Source organism: Erpetoichthys calabaricus, chromosome 1 (genome assembly GCF_900747795.2).
Source record: "Erpetoichthys calabaricus chromosome 1, fErpCal1.3, whole genome shotgun sequence".
Lineage (NCBI taxonomy): Eukaryota > Metazoa > Chordata > Cladistia > Polypteriformes > Polypteridae > Erpetoichthys > Erpetoichthys calabaricus.
This window is the reverse complement of record NC_041394.2, coordinates 326909635-326931375: the sequence shown is the minus strand read 5'-3', so window position 1 is coordinate 326931375 and position 21741 is coordinate 326909635. Positions and strand designations below refer to the sequence as shown.

At 39.9% G+C, this 21741-nt stretch overlaps 2 protein-coding genes across 2 annotated transcripts in view; one reads left to right on the top strand and one right to left on the bottom strand.

Moving 5' to 3' along the window:
* Positions 1-21741, top strand: part of LOC114664587 (gastrula zinc finger protein XlCGF57.1-like) — a 536731-nt gene that overhangs the window by 204838 nt on the left and 310152 nt on the right. The gene's annotated exons all lie outside the window — the stretch shown is intronic.
* LOC114664496 (gastrula zinc finger protein XlCGF57.1-like) lies at positions 911-21056 on the bottom strand. Its single transcript, XM_028818622.2, has 3 exons — positions 20987-21056; positions 9155-9747; positions 911-3677 (listed from the first exon to the last, which is right to left on the bottom strand). Exons 2-3 carry the CDS (start codon positions 9699-9701, stop codon positions 2419-2421), a joined length of 1806 nt encoding a protein of 601 aa, XP_028674455.2. The 5' UTR covers positions 9702-9747; positions 20987-21056; the 3' UTR covers positions 911-2418.

Here is a 21741-nt window from a genome sequence, read left to right as displayed (position 1 = left end):
GCATTCCTGAGAGTCAATAGCTAAGTGAAAATATTACACACTTACAGTATGTGGACCACTCCAATATGGCGGGTGCATAAACGTGTCTTAGAGGTTAATGTGTCATCTGTGTGTGTTTGTATCTATGGGGAGGACTGTCCAAAGCCCAAGTATTAAATTACAGTCTTGACCCCGTCAATAGTTAGTGTGCCCCAAATCATCTTTGCAGTCTATTGGGCGCTTTTTTGTTTTCTTTAAGGTTTAGGGATGACTTGACAATACCCCTTACTTCCTGAATTGCTTTTAAAAGTAAGTTTTAAAAATATAAGCCATTGCAAACATGCCAGCTGGACCATAAAACACACTACTAGACACTACAAGGTGTATGTTGAGTCTTCGTTGAGTTAAAGGAAGCTCACCTCTGATTTAAAGTTGGGGTTGATCCTCCACTACTGCTCTGTAACACCAGTCCTCTTCTCAGACCTGCAAAACTACAGCAATTCTACACATTGCTTTTCTGTTAAAATTATTATTTATTTATTTATTTTTTTACACCTTGTATTCAACAGGAAGACTTTTTTACCTTCACAAATGCACTCTGCATGAATGTTTTGGAAAATTTCTAAAATAGGCACAGATTTTGCAGAACACCAATGTGTGTCTGTCTGTCTGACTATTAACACGAATAAGACAAAGAGACAGGAAAGGTGCTATATTAGAGACATTGATAGGCAAACTTCAGAGATGTGTGGCAAAACTGTCACTTAAAGTGTTAAGCACTCAACTGCATTTTGGTGAACCAGGATGTCATGTACCCCTCAGCCTACTAGTTTTTGTTCCAGTCAATTGATGAATGAAAAGAAAACAAATGCAATTTATTGAACACATTTAATAAAATATCTTCGTATTTTCAAATAAAAACAATCCGGGACAAAGCCATGAATACAAAAATAGTACAAAAAGTATGCATTTAAAAACCAGACATCAGTATACCTGGTGGAGATCATCCAGAAAGATGGCAAAGCTAACACGATTACACAAGATATAAAAAGTCGTAGTTCCCATTGGTCAATGTCTATACAGTAGCTTGCTTGTTTGCATAAATCTTTTCTTTGACAAACTTTAAAAGTTGGTGGAGAAGTCAAGGAATTCCATGGGCTGAAAAGCTGAATTTGGTTCTGGAACTCCTGACAATTTTCTTTATTATAGATCTGTATTCACTGCTATTCCTTTGTCTTTTTACACTCTCTTCTATTCCTAGATGTACTGTAGCTTTTTTCAAATGACAGTAAATGCAGCCATAAAACCTAAACTGCTCCAGCAACAGACATCCATTTAAATGTACAAATCCACCTAAATCCATTGCCTAATCTGTGCAGGAGTGCGCTCAGTAGATCTAAGGGTATGCAGAACAGCCTTATATTGCCTTCTAGACTTGTATGCCTGGGATTGTCAGCTGATTGTTATTACGGTTCAGCAAAACTGCTGACAATAGTAGTAAAATTTGGCAAATTTGCACGCCTCCTTCTCAGGTTATGAAGTCTTCATTGGGCATCATTTCTGCATTGCAATGACATTATGCAATATCCTTTCTATACCTCTTTATTTTACTACATTTCCAGGTAGCGCTATTTACTTGGGATCAGTACAAATTAAAATGGACTGGCTGTGCAACCTTTGGCAAGGAGTTTTGGAGCAATTTATTAGGTTTCTTGTTCCAAATTTTGCTGTTTTCTAAGCTTCAGCTATTGATCTAGGATGCTCTGTATTTCCGGCCACTGAGCAGAACACTCATCATCATCATCATCATATAACCTTTACTCTTAAAAGTTGTTTCAGAATTTGTGTATCTTGTCCTCTGTGTGCTGCTTTTACCCAAGGTGTCCCACTCATTCTTTATCTTTACAATGCTAGTTAAAGATTTTTAACTTAGTAATTCTCTAAGCACCCTAACTGATGAGAACTTATCATTAACACAAGTAGAGTTTATTTTTGCATAAGCCCTCATGGTTTGAATTCAGAATATAATCTCCGATTGTCCACTAGGCTGTATGTTCTCACTGTACATTTAGGCGGACTCACTTTATCCTTTGCATTTGGGCCAGTAAGAATCTTAACCAGATCTGATACCACATCAGACATTTTCTTTGGCTGAAATGTTGCATAGCTAATATCAGATTTTTTATTCTTTTTTGCTTTGGTGTTGGCATTGACAACCTTTTAAGCATGATGTTTTCTATGTTGTACTGTATAAAAATGTTTTATACTGCTTCATTCTATTCACTGTACACTATTAAGGTGAAACATCTAAAAAGGACAGAGCCCTCCATGTGAAGATATACTCTTCTCGCTTTAAAATTAAAGAGAGAGAGTTTGGAGTTTCATTAAGTTTGCAGCTTCTCTCCAGTGTGACTTTTATTGTGTTTCCTGAGGCTGTGCCTATCCGTGAATTTTTTTGCCACATTCAGGACAGGAAAATTTTTTCGCTCCAGTGTGAACTGGAGCATGTCTGCGAAGACTGCTCTTGGTAACAAATCGTTTGTCACATTTAGAACAGCAAAATGGTCTGTCCCCTCTGTGAACTCTCAAGTGGAGCCGCAAGCTACTGCCATGAGAAAATTGTCTATTACATTCGGGACAACAATATGGCTTCTCTCCAGTGTGAACTCTTAAGTGGGTCCGAAGAGTACTGCTGCTAAGAAATTGTTTGCTACATTCAGTACAACCATAGGGCCTCTCTCCAGTGTGAAGTCTTTCATGTGTTCGCAGAGCACTACTCTGGGTGAATCGTTTACCACATTCAGAACAACAATATGGCTTCTGCCCAGTGTGGCTTCTGATATGTGCCTGGAGATTGCTACTATGAGTGAATTGTTTACCACACTCAGGACAGCAAAACGGCTTCTGTCCAGTGTGAAGTCTTGTATGGCTATGAAGACTGCTCCTGTCAGAGAACCGTTTATCACATCCAGGACAGCAAAATGGTTTGTCCCCAGAGTGAATTCTTAAGTGGGTCCTTAAGCTACTCGCGTCAGCAAATAGCTTGTTACATTCAGGGCAACAGAATGGCTTCTCTCCAGTGTGAAATCTTCTGTGTGTCTGTAGACCGTGATTGTGAGAGAATTGTTTGCCACATTCAGAACAGCTAAATGGCTTCTCTCCAGTGTGAATTCTTGAGTGGGTAAGAAGCTGGCCTTTCATGGTAAACTGTTTACCACATTCTAGACAGCAATATTGCTTGTCTCTAGAGTGAATTTTTTTGTGGTTGTAAAGATGGCTACTGTTAAAGAATCTCTTGCCACATTCAGAACAGGAGTATGGTTTTTCTCCTGTATGAACTCTCGCATGAATCAGTACATGGCTATTCTGGTGGAATAGCTTCCCACATTCAGAACAGCTGAATGGCTTGTTTATATTATGTGTACCCTTAGATTTGCTTTTAAAACTTTTCCTGCTGTCAACACAAAAACCGGACGTTGATGATTTAGTATTCTTCCCCTGCGGACGATTGCTCACCTCATCGATTCTCATTAATTTGACAATTGGTAGGGAACTGTACTGCAAAGCAGCCAGTATGGAACCCTCTGGTCCTGATGTTGACAGTTTCAGGTTTTCATTGTGCAGTATTTGTTGTGGTCTACGCCGAAGAGTGTACTGACAAGATGGAGATGGAGCCAAGCGATTGCTCTGTTGTAAATCTGTAGAAACACAAACAGAAGTTTACAAAGAGAAATACCAAGTAGGGGTGAATCCACTTTAATTAAAATAGGTGATACCAAGCTGTTTTTTTGGATGGTTTCAAAACCTTGTACTAATTTTAGGGTGCTATAGTATCAGTAAGTTTCACATGGATAATTCATAACAGAATAAAGAAGTCAGCATTTTAGGCATTTCTTAAAACAAACACATTTGTGCCTATTAAAAACAAACTGCAAATAATGCATTTCCCCATTCACCTGCCCGTACATATTCTTACCTGTGGAGTCCTCTTCATGGGGCCAAAGCACCAGAGCCGACCCTGACAGCATCTGCTGCAATGCACAAAAATTTCCAATGCACTCACTTCAAGTTAGTGTCAGGTGCAATGTTAACTGAATTCCATGTACACAGTAATGCATTGCTAATCTAACAAGAGGTAGAGGTTGCCCTTTTTCCAAGTTCTCCACCAGTTGCAGTTAATTGCTGACTTTTTGAGTTTTGGGTGACCACTTGAAAGGACCACCTTCTTGAAAAAGTCAGGAGCTTTGATGTTTCATATTGGCAGCTGTGTGTTTGTTTTCTTTTCACACTGCTAATTTGTTAAAGAATGCTTCCTTTACTTAGGAAAGAAGTGTCAAAGCAACAACAAGAAACTAACCCTAATTATTAGGATTCAATAAATAATGTTTGACACTTACCTTATTATTAAAATACGGTGTATGCTATGTTTAACACATGACGTACAGTCCAAATTTTACTTTTTAAAAATTAGTGCAATGTAAAACATTACTTGTCACGGGTGCAAATACACGGTATATCTGAACTCACTTTGGTACTTGGCTTCCATTAATCCGTAACTTAATAGCACAATTTAAATAACCAACACAATCATACAAGGCCATCTTTAGTGATGTAAATTGTAACCCAAAATTTAAGTGCAAAAGCAAAATAAGTTACATGTTAAAAATCAATGTGCCTTAATGCTAGAAGCATCAAAAATAAAAGAAGTGAGTTGGAGTTGTAAATAGAGGAGCATAGTTATGGTGTTAGCCAAAACAGAAACCTGGCTAAATAACAGATGAAGAGGAGTATAACAGAGGGACACACATTTTTAGGAAGGAAGGATAGACAAAATAGCAAAGGGAGGAGGAGGATAGTCTTATGTCAAATAGAATTTAAAAACATGGTCTTCAGTTGTATGATAGACCACATCTTAGTGATGACGTCTGGTTAACTTTAGGGAAAGGTCTTATTTTAGGAGTGTACTAAAGAAAATGCAGACAGTAATTTCAATGGGCATCTTTTTGGTAATATTAAGTTACAGAGGCATATTATAGTTATGAGGGACTTTAACTACACAAATATTAACTGGAATAACCTTGCAAAAAGTGGGGTACAAGACCAGGGGCTTCATGCATAACGCTGTGCGTAGAATTCGCACTATAACAATGTTTTGTCACTTTGTAATGAACATCAGATTCATTTAAATAGTGTAACTAAGAATGCAGCAACATTAGACATGCTAAAAAACTTCCATCACTAACAAAATAAGGTGGTAAGGAATGACAGTTTAAATATTTTCAATGGATAATTTAAGTTATAATATGTTTTACCATTTTGTAATGCACATGGAGGATTAATTTAAATGAGAAGTCAGCAAAAGATGTGTTAACCAAAACTTTTGAGGTTTTGCTTTTCATCAAATAGAGTACTTCATGAACTCTAAACCCACAACACTCCATGAAGCTTGATCTTCATGATGGTATGGATGTAGGGGTGGGCGGTATGACCAAAATTCTTTATCACGGTATGTTTCTAAATTATCCCGGTTTCACGGTATTAGACAGTATCCCCCCATGCATGAGTGGATGTTAACCACATTTTCCACTGCAATTACTGCAGTAGACTGGCTAAGAATAACCTATTCCACCATTATGAGAATTGTACAAACAAAAAAAAAGTTAACGTGCACACAAGTATTAATCCAGGTTTGCATGGCCCCATAAAGTGATAGTTTTCAAGGGGGTGGCAATAATGAAGAGAAGGAATCGCATTGCAAGACAGATGCAGTCAAAATATAGAACCTTTTTATTGAACAAATTTTGCAAAAAACTAATTTTGACAACATATTTTCAACCATCCAAAGAAGCATTTAGACTTAGTAAAATATTCAGAGGTGCTTGTCAAAAGTTGTATTGTACTTGACATGTCTTAGAAAAGGAATAAATAGTAAATATTTTTTGTTAACCAACTACACTTTGTTAATGTTAACCATCTCTGTCCACTGACATGTTAAAGTGACTTTTTAAACAAATTTACCATCATTAAACTGCATAATATTTAAACTAATAATAATGTTTATTTTATTATTATTACTGATAGTTGCACTATTACTTCAATACTTCAATCCCAGGTGCATTACACAGTATTCACCAAATTAAAATAAAAAAAAACAAGTGCAACTTGGTGATGACATCTTTACCAACTGAACCATCATTTAGGTAAACTGCACTAATATGGACGTTGCTTCAAGCTAAGCTATATACATAAATAATAAAACTGCAACTTGCATTTATAATGCTATTTGTGGTATAGCCCTACGGAATCGTATTAGGGCCACGGTGAAGAAAAAAAAAATACGGACACAGGGAAGAAAAAAAAAAAAACAACATGTCGACTTTAATCTAGACATTTCCACTTTAATTTTGATGCTTATGTCGAGATTAAAGACGATATTTCCATTTTATTCTCATAGTTTATTTTATAATTAAAGTAGAAGGTCGTAAACTAAACTTCACCCTAAAATCAATGTTTAATTTACAAACAAAACATTTTGGAAAGTACCAGCCAATGGATAGTTAACATTCCTCTCAGTTAAAGTCTTCCGGTAAAATTGTTGGCTGCTTTAGGTCATAATGGAGATCTGGTTTGGTGCTTTCCCGATTATTTAAATAGTGTCAGAGAAATACGGAATCATTCTGATGGGCAGATAATTCAGCCGTGAGGTTGCTCTAGTGTGGCATAAATACAGAGTATATATTTGTCTGCCCTATTCTTACAGAGCAAATTATAATTTCTTCCCTGCTACATTCAATTCTAGATAAATTATGTTTTGTCATGGTAGGGTCTTAAGGTGACCCTAATTTTCCTTTCAGACTCTTTATTATGTAGATTTGAACAGAATGCCATCTATAGCCCTTGTATGTTTACTCTTAAATTGCCTGGTCACTGTCAGCATTGACTGCTACTGTAGTTAAAATACAGTAATCCCTCCTCCATCGCGGGGGTTGCGTTCCAGAGCCACCCGCGAAATAAGAAAATCCGCCAAGTAGAAACCATATGTTTATATGGTTATTTTTATATATTTTAAGACCTTATAAACTCTCCCACACTATTATAAACATTTCATGCACAATTATACAGCATAAACCCTTTGTATTCTCTTAGATATTAGGTAAGATTTGTTGAAATTATGTATGTAAACACAGTTTATATACAGTAAAACCTAAATATTATTTTAAAGATATTGAGCGTCTCCGATATCACATATGTTACAGCCATTACGACAGACAGGCCACCAGCAATAAATACGTACAATGCAAGAAAAATTGTATACCTCAGTGCAAGACACATGACAGCCCGCATGGAGTTTGCTAAAAGACACCTGAAGGACTCTGAGATGGTGAGAAATAAGATTCTCTGGTCTGATGAGACCAAGATAGAACTTTTTGGCCTTAATTCTAAGCGGTATGTGTGGAGACAACCAGGCACTGCTCATCACTTGTCCAATACAGTCCCCACAGTGAAGCATGGCGGTGGCAGCATCATGCTGTGGGGGTGTTTTTCAGCTGCAGGGACAGGACGACTGGTTGCAATCGAGGGAAAGATGAATGCGGCCAAGTACAGGGATATCCTGGACAAAAACCTTCTCCAGAGTGCTAAGGACCTCAGACTTGGCCGAAGGTTTACCTTCCAACAAGACAATGAACCTAAAGCACACAGCTAAAATAACGAAGGAGTGGCTTCACAACAACTCTGTGACTGTTCTTGAATGGCCCAGCCAGAGCCCTGACTTAAACCCAATTGAGTATCTCTGGAGAGACCTAAAAATGGCTGTCCACCAACGTTTACCATCCAACCTGACAGAACTGGAGAGGATCTGCAAGGAGGAATGGCAGAGGATCCCCAAATCCAGGTGTGAAAAACTTGTTGCATCTTTCCCAAGAAGACTCATGGCTGTATTAGCTCAAAAGGGTGCTTCTACTAAATACTGAGCAAAGGGTCTGAATACTTAGGACCATGTGATATTTCAGTTTTTCTTTTTTAATAAATCTGCAACAATTTCAAAAATTCTTTTTTTTGTCTGTCAATATGGGGTGCTGTGTGTACATTAATGAGGGAAAAAATTAATTTAAATGATTTTAGCAAATGGCTGCAATATGACAAAGAGTGAAAAATTGAAGGGGGTCTGAATACTTTCCGTACCCACTGTACATCCACCTCTAAAGGTAATAAAATGACCTGCTCCACATGAGCATTCCAAAATAAAATATATTAAGTTTTGAAAAACTTCCACATTGACAAGAAATCACACCCCCAGAGAAACCACGAAGGTTTGCAAATCAACATAAAGAAACTTTTCAATGTCAGACATGTTCATTTGAGATCTCTCAGCCAAACCGTTTCACACAAAGACAGCATCTGGGAGCATCTTGCAAACCTTAGTCTATCCAGGATATAAGAACAGTTTTAGGGAATTGATGTCAATAAGGTCAGTAATGAGAAAGGCTAATGTACCGTATAGAAACAAAGTTGAGAATGCAAGAGAAACCAGGGCTATGGCACACTCACAACGATAGAAGCAGGCAGCTCAGTGAGCACCATGGAAAACAACTCTTCAATGCACACTATTTTGGAATCATCTTTTTTATCCATAAAAGGTGACCAATCAGGTAAGACGACATGTAATGAGAATACAATTAGGGAAAGACCACAAAATAAGCAAAAAAAAAAAAAAATATTGTTCTCAGAAATCTCTTCACATTAAAAAGCTGATGCTTCAATTATGAAAGTATCCGGCTCTGGAGAACAGTTTTAAAAGACTTCATTTTCAGGATTTGAAAACACTGGGCGAGTGTGGACAAAAGGCAGAAACAGTTTAAGTTTTTAAAATGAAATTGTAGTAGCGCGGATGGGGTCTTAGTTTGCACTAACAAATGTAAGTGCTGTTAGGACCTATTTGCAATTTTTTTTTGTTTTTATTTATTTATTTATTTTAACTTAGTGGAGGTTTTGAATGTTTGCTTTGATAACAGATTCTCCAATAGATCTTTTAACTTTCCAAATCTTTCTGCTTCTCTCTGGTCTGTCCACCCCCTAGTCCACACCTGTCATGTCTGCTTTCAGAAGCTCTCCGATTCTTTTACTAGAACACAAGAAGCTAAATGACAATTCCAATGAGACATTAAACACCTACCTCCTTCAGAATGTTCAGATGCTTCCACCATTTTCATCCTGTCAGACTGTAATGATTCTGACTTCACCTGTGTCAAATGATCTCGTAAGGAGATGTTCTGTTCACAACTTGATGCTTCCTCCATTTCCTTCCTGTCAGACTGTAATGATTCGGACTTCACATGTGTCAAAAAATCCTGTAAGGAGAAGTTCTTATCTGGAGTAAGGCCTAATCCAGTGACCTCTACATTTGAACAGATATACTGTGAGTGCTGCTCAGATTTAAGGTCTTCTTTCTTGACGCTGCTAATAATTTCATAGTTGTGTGCGTCTGTCTCTTTTTTAATGCCTGTTATCTCCCATTCACAATCCTCCTCCTTAACACTGGGCCTCTGCTGCTGATGGTAGGCAGTTTCCCATTTACAGTCCTCTTGCTTAATGTTGAGGTTTTTTTCCTCTGTGGGATTGGTGAAAAAGTGACCTGCAGGTAGTGTGGGAATCTCTTCTTTCTTGTCCTTTCTTCCCTCTTCAGAAATCCCCCCTCCACTTGTATGCACCTTCTCCTCCATTTCATGCCTCTTTGGGTTACTGGTATTGGCAGCTCCGTTTCTTGTGCTGTAGAGAGAGCAAGGTAGAATACATTCAGAAGTACACCATAGAGAGCCAAACACATACATGTTTCACCTTTTCTTTCACTCACTTTAAATGAAATGGTGGACTCTTTTACAGACGCTGCACTACACCATGTCCACAAATAGCAGTTCTTACAACTCTGGCGTGGTTAGTTATCACCATAAGGCAGGCATGATGCCTTGAACGTGTGTTAAGCCCTAACACTTTAAACATTGTTAAGCATTTCTTATTTATATATAACTAGTCATTAAGCCCGTTACAATAACGGGCGCTAGAACAGTAGTGCATAAACATTAGTAGGAACAGTCTATATTAAATGGCAAGGGACTTTGACCTTTCTTTTTGTTGGTCGTATTTTTCTCTCTTTCAGCCTTTCTTTTGTTGATGTTTACTTGCTGAGCTGATCGTTCTTCGTGGGCTGCCGCCGTGTATTGTGTGTCTTTAATTTTCTGTGACAGTAATACTGTCTTGTACGGCTCTATTCAATAAGGGCGCGTAGATAATTTAGTTCAAATGGCTCTGGAATATGTGAAGAGCACCAGATGCAGATCTTTATTTACGCACGCCTTTATTCGCTGCACCCAATTGAGGTCGTCCTTTTGAGGCTCGCCTTTTTGTGCGCGCCCTTATTGGAGGATACCGTCTTGTACGTTCGCTGGCTTGTATGTCTGTAATATACCTTTAATTTTCTCTGGCGGTAATACAGGCGTGCGCGTCGGTAATATGCCTTTAATCTCCTCTGACAGTAATACTGGCTTGTATGTGGCTGTAATATGCGTCACTGTATTGTGCACCTTTAATTTCCTCTCACAGTAATACTGGTTTGTATTTCCGTAAAACGCCTCTAACTTTCTCTGACAGTAATATCGCGCATAGCACCGTGCCCCACGCATGCGCACTTCACCAGAAGACACCCACACACGGACACCTGGATGCACATAGGGATTTTATATATATATATATATATAGATACGCTACCGTGGCTGTTCGTTTGTCTGTCCAGGATTTTAAATCACCTGTAGCTCTCTTGACTTATTGACCTGAAATGTGGTACACATATACTATGTGACGTCTAATATCCACTTCAGGGCGATGATTGACCTGCAAGGTTATACCTTTTATTTTAATAGGGGGCTTCACTCACCCACCCCTGGGTTTGGTTTACCAGATATATAATTTAAAGAGATTGTTACATATGCATTATTTTCACTTTTACTTTAAAACTGGGGCGGCACAGTGGTGCAGTGGTAACGCTGCTGCCTCGCAGTTTGCATGTTCTCCCCGTGTCTGAGTGGGTTTCCTCCGGGTGCTCCGGTTTCCTCTCACCATCCAAAGACATGCAGATTAGGTGCATTGGCAATCCTAAATTGTGCCTAGCGTGTACTTGGTGTGTGGGTGCCCTGCTCGGGAATTTGTTCCTGCCTTGAATCCTGTACTGGCTGGGATTGGCTCCAGCAGACCCTCGTGACCCTGTAGTTAGGATATAATGGGCTGGGTAATGACTGACTGACTTTAAAACTTTTGTTAAAATATTTGGAATCAACTTTTCTTCAAGATCGCATTGAATTTTGATTCCGTGTTTGGACTTACATTGTGACAACGCAATTTATTACTGCCTGTGAGTGAACATCATTTCTTTCCCTCTGATAAATAAAACAACTTTCTCAAATGTTTCTCCGTGCTCTCTCCTTCGCTTTGTCGTTGACATGTCATCTAGAACATATAAAATTATTGTCCTGATAAAAATTTATAAAAGAGCTGAGAGTGCAGGAAGTGTGTCTGACAAAAGCATTCACATGACTGAAGTTAGATGACCGTGGTCTTGTTTGAAAATAGTTGTAAGTATGGAGTGACTTGAAAGAATCTCATGTTAAAAGTCTCTGTCTCACAGGTCTTCATGCCGCAAAAATGTTTTTGGAATCTTAATTTCTCGCTGGCAACATGAATTAGACGATCTACAAGTCTCAGATTTAGAGTTTAATTCTTAACAATATATTCAATCTCTTTTTGCTGTTCCATTATTTCACCAAGTAATAATTTCAGTTTCTTTGCACTAATCAGATCTTTCCTATCCTTATGAGACTTTTTGAATTTTCATACTTCCTTAACCTCTAACCTGCTCTGCATGTGTACCGAGCCAACATTTTTTTTTTTTTAATTCTTTATGACGTTCTACTTTGTCATCTACTCTTTGTCCTTTATTTACGGTACCGGGCATGGTTAAATCTCTTTTTTTAACAGGATATATAACGCCGCTCGCGTTATTGGGGTATGGCGGGTGGTTGAGAGAGAGAGAGAGAGAGAGAGAGAGAGAGAGAGAGAGAGAGAGAGAGAGAGAGAGGCTGAACACACGCTGAGGAGATGCGGTCTGATCAGCTGCTGTCTTGGTGCTGCTGGTGAGCTGCGTGTTATGCTTGTCGCTCTGCGTGTCAATCATTTAAAAGCCTGTACAGCAGCTGTCCAATTGCCTCACTGCCTTATCTTTCCAAGAAGATCATGTCTCATCTCCCTCCCAAGATTTTTTTTTTTTTTTATATATAATCAAGAGATTTTATTGTAGAATCAACTCTTGGCAGCATGCAGCAGGATGGCCATGTGGCGCATGTGTACAGGCGCTGTTCTCATCCCTACCACCTTCGCCATCACTTCGCCTACCTCTTCATATCTTAAATCATTCTTGAGGCAGATTGAAGACTTAAGCGCCAGCTTAAGTGAAAAATTAAGGAAAACGTACTAAGAAATTGCAACACAAACACTGAATTGATCAGTTTTAATGGGAAAAGATGCCGACGAAAGAAGAGAAGCAGTACGCTAGGGTGGAGAAAAGAAGAGCTGCTCAGGTAGCATCAAGCGCATCAACCTCTGAATGCTAAACGTACAGAGAAAGAATGAAAACTATGAATGCTCAAGTCAGGTGTATTCACTGCACGTTATCATGCAGTGCGCCGTTGCTGTTATTGTATGTTTAGCTGGTGCCTTCATGGTGATTTACAGAAGTCCACATGTATTCTGGAGGAGATTAGTAATCCTTCACTTTTTTCTCTTCCATTTCTTTCCAAATATTTTATCTAAACAGTTAATGAACACACACAGGTATGCTTGGAGAGGTGATGGCTCCATTGTTATTTGCATATCAATAGCAGCTAGTTAATAAAACAAGGAGCAGTTAAAAAACAGAGAATGGAGCTGACTAAGACTGAGGATATGTCCAGACTACTACTACTACAACAACAACATTTATATAGCACATTTTCATACAAATGTAGCTAAAAGTGCTTTACATGATGAAGAGAAAAAAAGACAAAGTAAGAATTAAAATAAGACAACACTAACATAGAATAAGAGTAGGGTCCGAATGGCCAGGGGGGACAGAACACACAAACTCCAGACGGCTGGAGAAGAAAAAAATCTGCAGGGGTTCCAGACCATGAGACCGCCCAGGCCCCTCCATTACAGAGGTGGTGAATAATTAGACTTGACATGTGACCTCATCGATTCTTTAGATGAAGTTCTTAACAACAAGTGCAATCGCCACAGGTAAGAACAGTCAGAAGGAGATGTTGAAATAATTATTTATTAAAATACAAATCCATGCTGCTCATATCTTAAAAAGTTGCTTATACTAGGGTTAGATAATGATGAATATATAAATGATATGAATGTGTTTGCAAGTGTGTGTGGTTTCCTTTAACATAACAGAGGGAAAAAGAAAATGTAAAACTGTCATAATTAAATGCAAATAAGAACACCTTCGTCCCCCCCATATCCACACTGAAATGCCGAGCCTTCATTTTTTAAAAGTCTTCGGTTCTGGAGAACGTTTATAAAATTGTTCATCTTCGGGGTTAAAAACCACAGAGAAGTGGGGGATGAAAGGCAAAAATGTAGGCAAATGCTTGTGTTTTTTAAATGAAAACACATTAGTGTGTATAGTGCCCATAAAAGCAAGCAGTCAGAAAACTGAACAAGCAAGGCAATGAAAACGAAGCACATGAATGTTGCTGGAGGAAGAATTGATTAATTAGGACAAACACTGGCAGCCACTGTGGCACTCCAGGACTAAACTTGAGGAACCCCGACCTGGCGTGTTATGTCCTGTGGGTTGTTAAATCTTATAAAGCTTACTATTTATTCCTAGTCTAAAATCCCAGAACCAGCTTGTCAAGCATATGTTGCATGACACTTTACTGCCAGCCTTAAATATGAAAACTGTTTTTACTTTCACTTTTTGAGTTTTGCATTGCCATAACACTAGAATTACCAGAGCCTATGAAAAAACTCGTAAATTCGGCCTACCTTAAATCCCATCGCACCTCTCTGTCAGAGTCTTTTGTCCTGTAAATGTACCGATAAAGACAAGCAGCAAGCAGCCTGCTATTCCATCCCCCCACCGCCGCAGACCGTGCACAAAGTTCTCCCAGCACATGCCTCGATTATCTGGGAGTGAAGTGCTGGAGGTTTAGAGTGGAAATAATGCATCATTATTTGGAACACATGCATTTCTTGTGTGTTCCATTGCTACAATAATCTGTGTAAACATATTGTTAAAACAAACGTTTTTCATATTTTAGTAGTAAATGACAAAATGTTGGCATAAACTATATAATGTGTGAAGCCTGAAGTCCAAAGATCAAATAAACACTTTCACAGAAGGTTCAAGGACGATATAACAGCTTCCATTGCATAGCGGTAAGATCTGCTGAATTGTAATCAAGAGTCCCTGGTTCGATCCCGACTGACTCCTATATTTGCCATTTTCAACAGTGAGCTGCTCTTATTGTTATTATACAGTACACACATGCATTTGGTTTGCATCTGTAACAGACCATATACATTTATAGTACTTGTGAAAGTTAGTCCACCCCCCCCCCCCCCCTTATTCTCTCAGGTACATACTACTGCCCTAGGGATCTGACGCGGTTAGTTTATATTTGAAACTGGGAATAACTGTAGATGTGAGTGGTGTTTTGAGGAAATGGAACTGGACATTTTCTCATCTGGAGAGAATAAAAGTGAAAAAAAAAAACTTTCACAAGTACTATAAATGTACACAGTCTGTTACAGACACAAACCAAATGCATGTGTGTACTGTATAATATTAACAATAAGAGCAGCTCACTACCAAAAACGGCAAATATATCGGGATCGAACCGGGGACTCTTGATTACAATATGAATATGCATCCGGCGCCGCCGTGAGTGGCAGCCTTTTCAGCAGCTCCGTGTATGACTGTATATGTATGTGTACTTTTCTACTTTTATTTTTCTATTTTTATTTATTGATCACTCCTACCACTTTATTTTATGTGGATTCCTTCCCTGGACACACTTACTTTTACAACGTGGGCATGGATTTTAACACGCCGAGACTCGCCTATTCAAGTACTCAACTTCGGGCGCTGAGAACAAATGCCAGTGCCGGTGTGGTTCCATATTTACCCGACGAGGTAAGAAGGCGGTATCGTGGCAGCAGAGCCGGCACTAAGCTAAAAAAGAAGCGGCTTGCGAGAAAGTGGCGTTTCAAGCCTTCGGTGCCTTCTGTGATTCTGGGGAATGTAAACTCAATCTCAAATAAGATCGACGAACTGGCTGCGCTGGTGAAAAATGTAAGGACCTACAGAGAATGCAGTTTGTTGTGTTTCTGCGAAACGTGGCTAAATAACACCATCCCAGATGTCAACGTGGAGCTACCCGGGTTTAGCACAGTTAGAGCGGACAGAGATGCAAGTACCTGTGGTAAACACAAAGGAGGAGGACTCGCTCTCTATGTTAATACACGGTGGTGTCACTCTGGACATGTTAACGTCAAAATCTCCACTTGCTGCAGGGATATCGAACTGTTGGCCGTAAGTTTACATCCCTACTATTTGCCCAGAGAGTTTGGACATGTCATTGTTGTCATCGTGTATATCCCTCCTCGGGCAGACGTGGAGTCAGCGAGTGACATCATCCATTCCGCTGTTGCTAAGTTACAAACGCAGCACCCTGAGGCGCTTGTGCTAATCGCTGGAGACTTTAACCATGTGACGCTGGACAAAACATTACCTGCATTCTCCCAGTATGTGGACTGTAACACCCGGGGAAATAAGACTATTGATTTGCTGTATGCAAACGTTAAAGACGCATACAGCGCCACCCCGCTGCCTGCGCTTGGGAAAGCAGATCATAACCTGGTTCTGCTTCAGCCTCACTATAAACCAAAAGTTAGAGTCCTACCTGTAACCACACGATCATTCAGGAAGTGGACCCCGGAGGCTGAGAATACTCTGAGAGAACTTTTTGGAACTACAGACTGGGATATCCTGCAGGGATCTCATAATGAGAACATTGAGGAAGTTGTTGACTGCACTACTGACTACATCAACTTCTGTATGGACATTGTAGTTCCAGTAAGAACAGTACGCTGCTATGCTAACAACAAGCCATGGATTACAAGTGACATCAAGGGCCTTTTGAATCAGAAGAAAAGGGCTTTTAAAGACGGTGATCAGCATGAGCTCAAGCGCGTGCAGAAGGAACTCCGAGTCCAACTCAGGGCGTCGAAGGAGCAGTACAGGAGAAAGCTGGAGCAGAAGTTGCAGAATAACAGCATGAAGGAAGTGTGGGATGGGATGAAGATCATCACTGGCTGCAGCTCGAAGCGGGGTACCACCATTGAGAGAGACGTGAAGAGAGCAAACCAAATGAACAACTTTTTTAACAGGTTTGACCACCCTAACCCACTCTCACCTCGGAGTACTGCACCCTCCACACATTCTTCTGCTGATACCAGCATAGGAAAAACATCCCCACCCATAATAACAACAGCGCAAGTGAGCAGAGAGCTGAGGAGACTTCGTGCCAGCAAAGCAGCGGGTCCAGATGGAGTATCGCCACGACTGCTGAAGGTCTGTGCATCGGAGCTGGGGGGTCCTCTACAGCGCATCTTCAACCTGAGCCTGGAACAGGGGAGAGTCCCGAGGCTTTGGAAAACATCTTGTATCACCCCAGTCCCAAAGATATCACGTCCTAGTGAGCTGAATGACTTTCGGCCTGTTGCTCTGACATCACATGTGATGAAGACCATGGAGAGGCTGCTGCTTCACCACCTTAGGCCACAGGTTCAACACGCCCTTGACCCTCTGCAGTTTGCATATCAGGAGAAGGTGGGAGCGGAAGATGCCATCATCTATATGCTACACCGATCCCTCTCTCACTTGGACAGAGGCAGTGGTGCTGTAAGAATTATGTTTCTAGACTTCTCTAGCGCCTTCAACACAATCCAACCTCTGCTCCTTAGGGACAAGCTGACAGAGATGGGATTAGATTCATACCTAGTGGCATGGATCGTGGACTATCTTAAAGACAGACCTCAGTATGTGCGTCTTGGGAACTGCACGTCTGACATTGTGGTCAGCAACACAGGAGCGCCACAAGGGACTGTACTTTCTCCGGTCCTGTTCAGCCTATATACATCGGACTTCCAATACAACTCGGAGTCCTGCCATGTGCAAAAGTTCGCTGATGACACTGCTATCGTGGGCTGTATCAGGAATGGGCTGGAGGAGGAGTATAGGGACCTACTCAATGACTTTGTTAAATGGTCCGACTCAAACCACCTACACCTGAACACCAGCAAAACCAAGGAGCTGGTGGTGGATTTTAGGAGGCCCAGACCCCTCATAGACCCAGTGATCATCAAAGGTGACTGTGTGCAGATGGTGCAGACCTATAAATATCTGGGAGTGCAGCTGGATGATAAATTAGACTGGACTGCCAATACTGACGCGCTGTGCAAGAAAGGACAAAGCCGGTTATACTTCCTTAGAAGGCTGGCTTCCTTCAACATCTGCAATAAGATGCTGCAGATGTTCTATCAAACAGTTGTGGCGAGCGCCCTCTTCTACGTAGTGGTGTGCTGGGGAGGCAGCATTAAGAGGAAAGACGCCTCACGCCTGGACAAACTGGTGAGGAAGGCAAGCTCTATTGTTGGCATGGAGCTGGACAGTTTAACATCTGTGGCAGAGCGAAGGGCGCTCAGCAGGCTCCTATCAATTATGGAGAATCCACTGCATCCACTAAATAATGTCATCTCCAGACAGAAGAGCAGCTTCAGCGACAGACTGCTGTCACTGTCCTGCTCCACAGACAGATTGAGGAGATCGTTCCTCCCCCAAACTATGCGACTCTTTAATTCCACCAGGGGGGGTAAACGTTAATATTTAACATTATACATAGTTATTGTCTGTTTTTTTCACCTGTATTATTATCATTCTTTAATTTAATATTATTTATTCTATCAGTATGCTGCTGCTGAAGAATGTGAATTTCCCATTGGGATTAATAAAGTATCTATCTATCTATCTATCTATCTATCTACAAGTCAGCAGATCTTACCGCTACGCCACGGAAGCGGTTGTATCGTCTTTGAACCTTTTGTGTATATTATTAAAAAATTATATAACCATATACATATTCATTGATTGCACTTTATGGCAGCATCTCAGTCTGTAACGGATTATTTGCATACTGTATATGAAGTTGCTTTTTCGTGCTTCGAAAAACTTCCTAATATGTATTGAAAAAGAGAGTTTGGTCGGCTACCAAGTACCCTGCTAACAGATGAAGACAACGTGGACGTAGCTTGTGTTATTCTATACAGCGAGTGTCTTAAAATTATGAGCCACGGTTATTTTACAAAATCTGTTACCATCTATTCATTGTTATTTACTGTATGGAGCACATTATGGATCTAGATAAATAAAAGGTTCTTTCGAAATCTTCATGAATGGGAACGAAAAATGGCTCACCTCTAACACCTTTACTTTGAAATGTGCGCTTGTATGGCTTGAAAAACAAAGTTCAAGTTTCGTTTACTTAGAATTGATATAAAATACGTCCCATGCAGTGACACCGTTTACACACACACGCGTATTGATTAAATTTTATCTATAAAATCTTTGCCACGGTCAAAGCGCTTCATATAATCAAAATACAATAGGAATTAATAGACGCAAATATCACACTGATAACAGTATACAAGCGAATATCAAATAAGTGATCAATGTGTGAAAGAAAGTTCTACATTAAAACGAGAAACAGGAAAAATGCATAAAAACACAATTTGTGCAAGCGTACGTAAAAATACAAACATATTATAACCAGCTACGACGACAAAGAACAATGAATAGGATCACATCGGATTTCGTTAGTAGTTTTGTAACCAAAGGGCCATTTAAAGGCTTTTCGTTTGATGTGCAGATCAGACCTAACAATTCCAGCCAGACCACCGCCCTGACCTGAACACTTCAAAGCGGACACACCCAGCCAAGCCAGAGTCCCCTGACTTAGAGATACAAAGCCCTTCAGCTTTGTCCGTGTTCGTTAAGTGTTATCGATATATCGAGATTGCTTTCAGCAATGAATCAGAGTTCAAAGGCGCTTTACCATTGGTGAGTGTTGTTAAGCATATTGCGTTGGGTACAAGTCCATCTTCAGAGTTTATTTTAACACAGCACACCTACATAAACACCGAGCTAGATTCCGTACTTCACAACTAACAGCACTGAGGAGCTCCAAGGGGCAGCCCGATGACGTCACGATTCCTGTGAATGCCGTAGTTTGCCTAATTTTTAAAAAGATTATTCCACTCCGAAAATGTGCTAGCTGCAGCGCGTTTAACACAGCTACGTTAATCGCGAGAGTATCTCTGCATAGCAGCAATCCAATTCTTAACTCGGGATTTAGTAGAGCTGACAAAGAGACATAAAACCGGGTCAGTAAGGTAGTGCGGCACAGTACACAGACCGAGCCTCCAGAAAACGCACATACAACCTGATACTCCGGGAGATTTTTGTCCAGCAAAATGTGTAATAATGTTAATATAATGCACAAATTAAATACGAGAAAAATGCAGACTTGGCTGTAAAGAGGATGTACAACACGGATCTTCTCAAAAAGGCGCTTTCCCACCTGCAGCAACCAGTGACTTTTTTTTTTAAACTTAGGAACTTTTGTAGCAAGAACTCGGGCCATTTGTAGTTCCTTGCTTTTTATGATCACTCTCCAGGGTATGTTCATTCAACCAGACGCTGTCATGGATGGGGCTCGGCCGATGAATTATACCGTTTGGTTGACCACAAGCTGTGGCGCCATTTTACAAATCTGAAAGTAGTGACGGAGTGCCGCATCAACCTTCATAGCCACCTCCCCGGTGCGCCGCGTCGAGGTGATAATCTCCCCCGTCGCAATAGCTTCGAAGCTATAACATGTGGGGTCTCACGTGAACTACCAATAACGTCGCATGGTGACATAATGCCTGCCTTGGGAAAATGCCTGTATTTTCCACAGGAAAGCCAACACCTGCGATTGACTGGAATGTCCAGATTATATTCAAGATGCATAACAGCTAAGGCACACGCGAATATCAAATATTTCCCATTTCGCAGCAGTGTCGATGCAATACCATACTGAAAACCTACACAAAGCCTTTACCAGCAATAAAAGGAACGAAATGTCTTCACATACAACGCAATTGACAGTTTTTACTTGTTAATACCAGCATTTTATTTCTCTGTGAAGCACAATTTGATTTAGTCGGGGGTCATTAGGCACAGCTCAGATAGCTGAGCTGCTTTCCCATCTGAAACACTCCTCTAACGTCTCACTCCCCACTCAATTTTACTGACTATAGTGGACAGTTTGGATCGTCCTTTGCACACCTGTCTGCTCAACTTGGAAAGACTTTAAAACGCCAACTTTTTTTTTTTTTTAAACAATGGAGTAGTTTTTGACCATATTTAAAGCAATACCGTTTTACTCAACTCATAAGACACATTATAGGTAAACTCTGAATAGTGACTCGTCAATGCTGATAAAAAAAACATCCCACGGCTTTCCCATCGAGTCCCGATGCACACCTCTAAGACACATTCATTTATGGGCACCTCATTTGCCGTATATTATATACCAGCAGGATGCACGTCGTGGTTTACAATACTTTAAATTAATAATTACCAACCAATCAGAATAATATCTTCTAAAGAAGAGACTTTTAAATGTCTCTATAACTCTGATATTGACTCGTGCTGCTTCACCTGGGCACTCCGTCGAACCAGGTGAAACACGCTCGGTGCCTACAGTCTTTTTTTTATTATTTTAATGCGATAAACGAAATTGATATTTTCATTTCATTCCACCTTGTCTCACATTGACGCTCTCATTTATCAAGTAAAAGTGCGTACCTGTTCTTTCCTTACGAGTTGAGCACACCGACTATATAATGCTTCCCTCGATTTAAAAAGTTTACTGATACTTCCTCTTCGTGTTGGTCTTCTTTAAATAATGAGTTGCTGCCATCTGCTGGACGGAGGCTCTATTGTTATTTTTTCTATTAACTTTTCTTACCACTTCTGTAGTACAGTACTAGGGTGTTGTACTGTGTTAGCCATTATGAATGTAGTGAAAAGTCAAGCAAAATGACACCTTTTATTGGCTAACTAAAAAGATTATAATATGCAGGCTTTCGGGGCAACTCAGGCCCCTTCAGGCTTACATCTTGCCTGAAGAAGTAACCTTAGTTGCCTCTAAAGCCTGCATATTGTAATCTTTTTAGTTAGCCAATAAAAGGTGTCATTTTGCTTGACTTCTCACTTACCACTTCTAAAATTTATAACAGTATCTTTTAAATATTTAGTAAAAACTTTAAATAGACTTCTGCTTTCGATTATGTTAATATCTATTTCTTTTAAATGAATACAGTACAGCGGTGCTCTTTTTACTTAATATTTTCAGTTTGATATTGTTTTACTCTACTGTGTTTCGCAACCCACGCCAGACCATGTTATTAATACAACCATGTTTACATGTTCTTGTTTTATGCTTGGCAATATAAAACTAATAATTTAAACCAAAATACCTACATTTTAAACTATTACAGTATAAATACATTTCTAACTCTCTGACTCAAGGTCACCATTTATTCCTATCCCTTACTATC

Bases quoted from the DNA above. Each gene is read 5' to 3' on its own strand.
- LOC114664496 (XM_028818622.2), bottom strand. From the start codon at position 9,701: ATGGAGGAGAAGGTGCATACAAGTGGAGGGGGGATTTCTGAAGAGGGA. The intron at 3,678-9,154 runs GTAGGTGTTTAA...GTGTTTCTACAG, and splicing joins ATCTGAACATTCTGAAGGAG to ATTTACAACAGAGCAATCGC.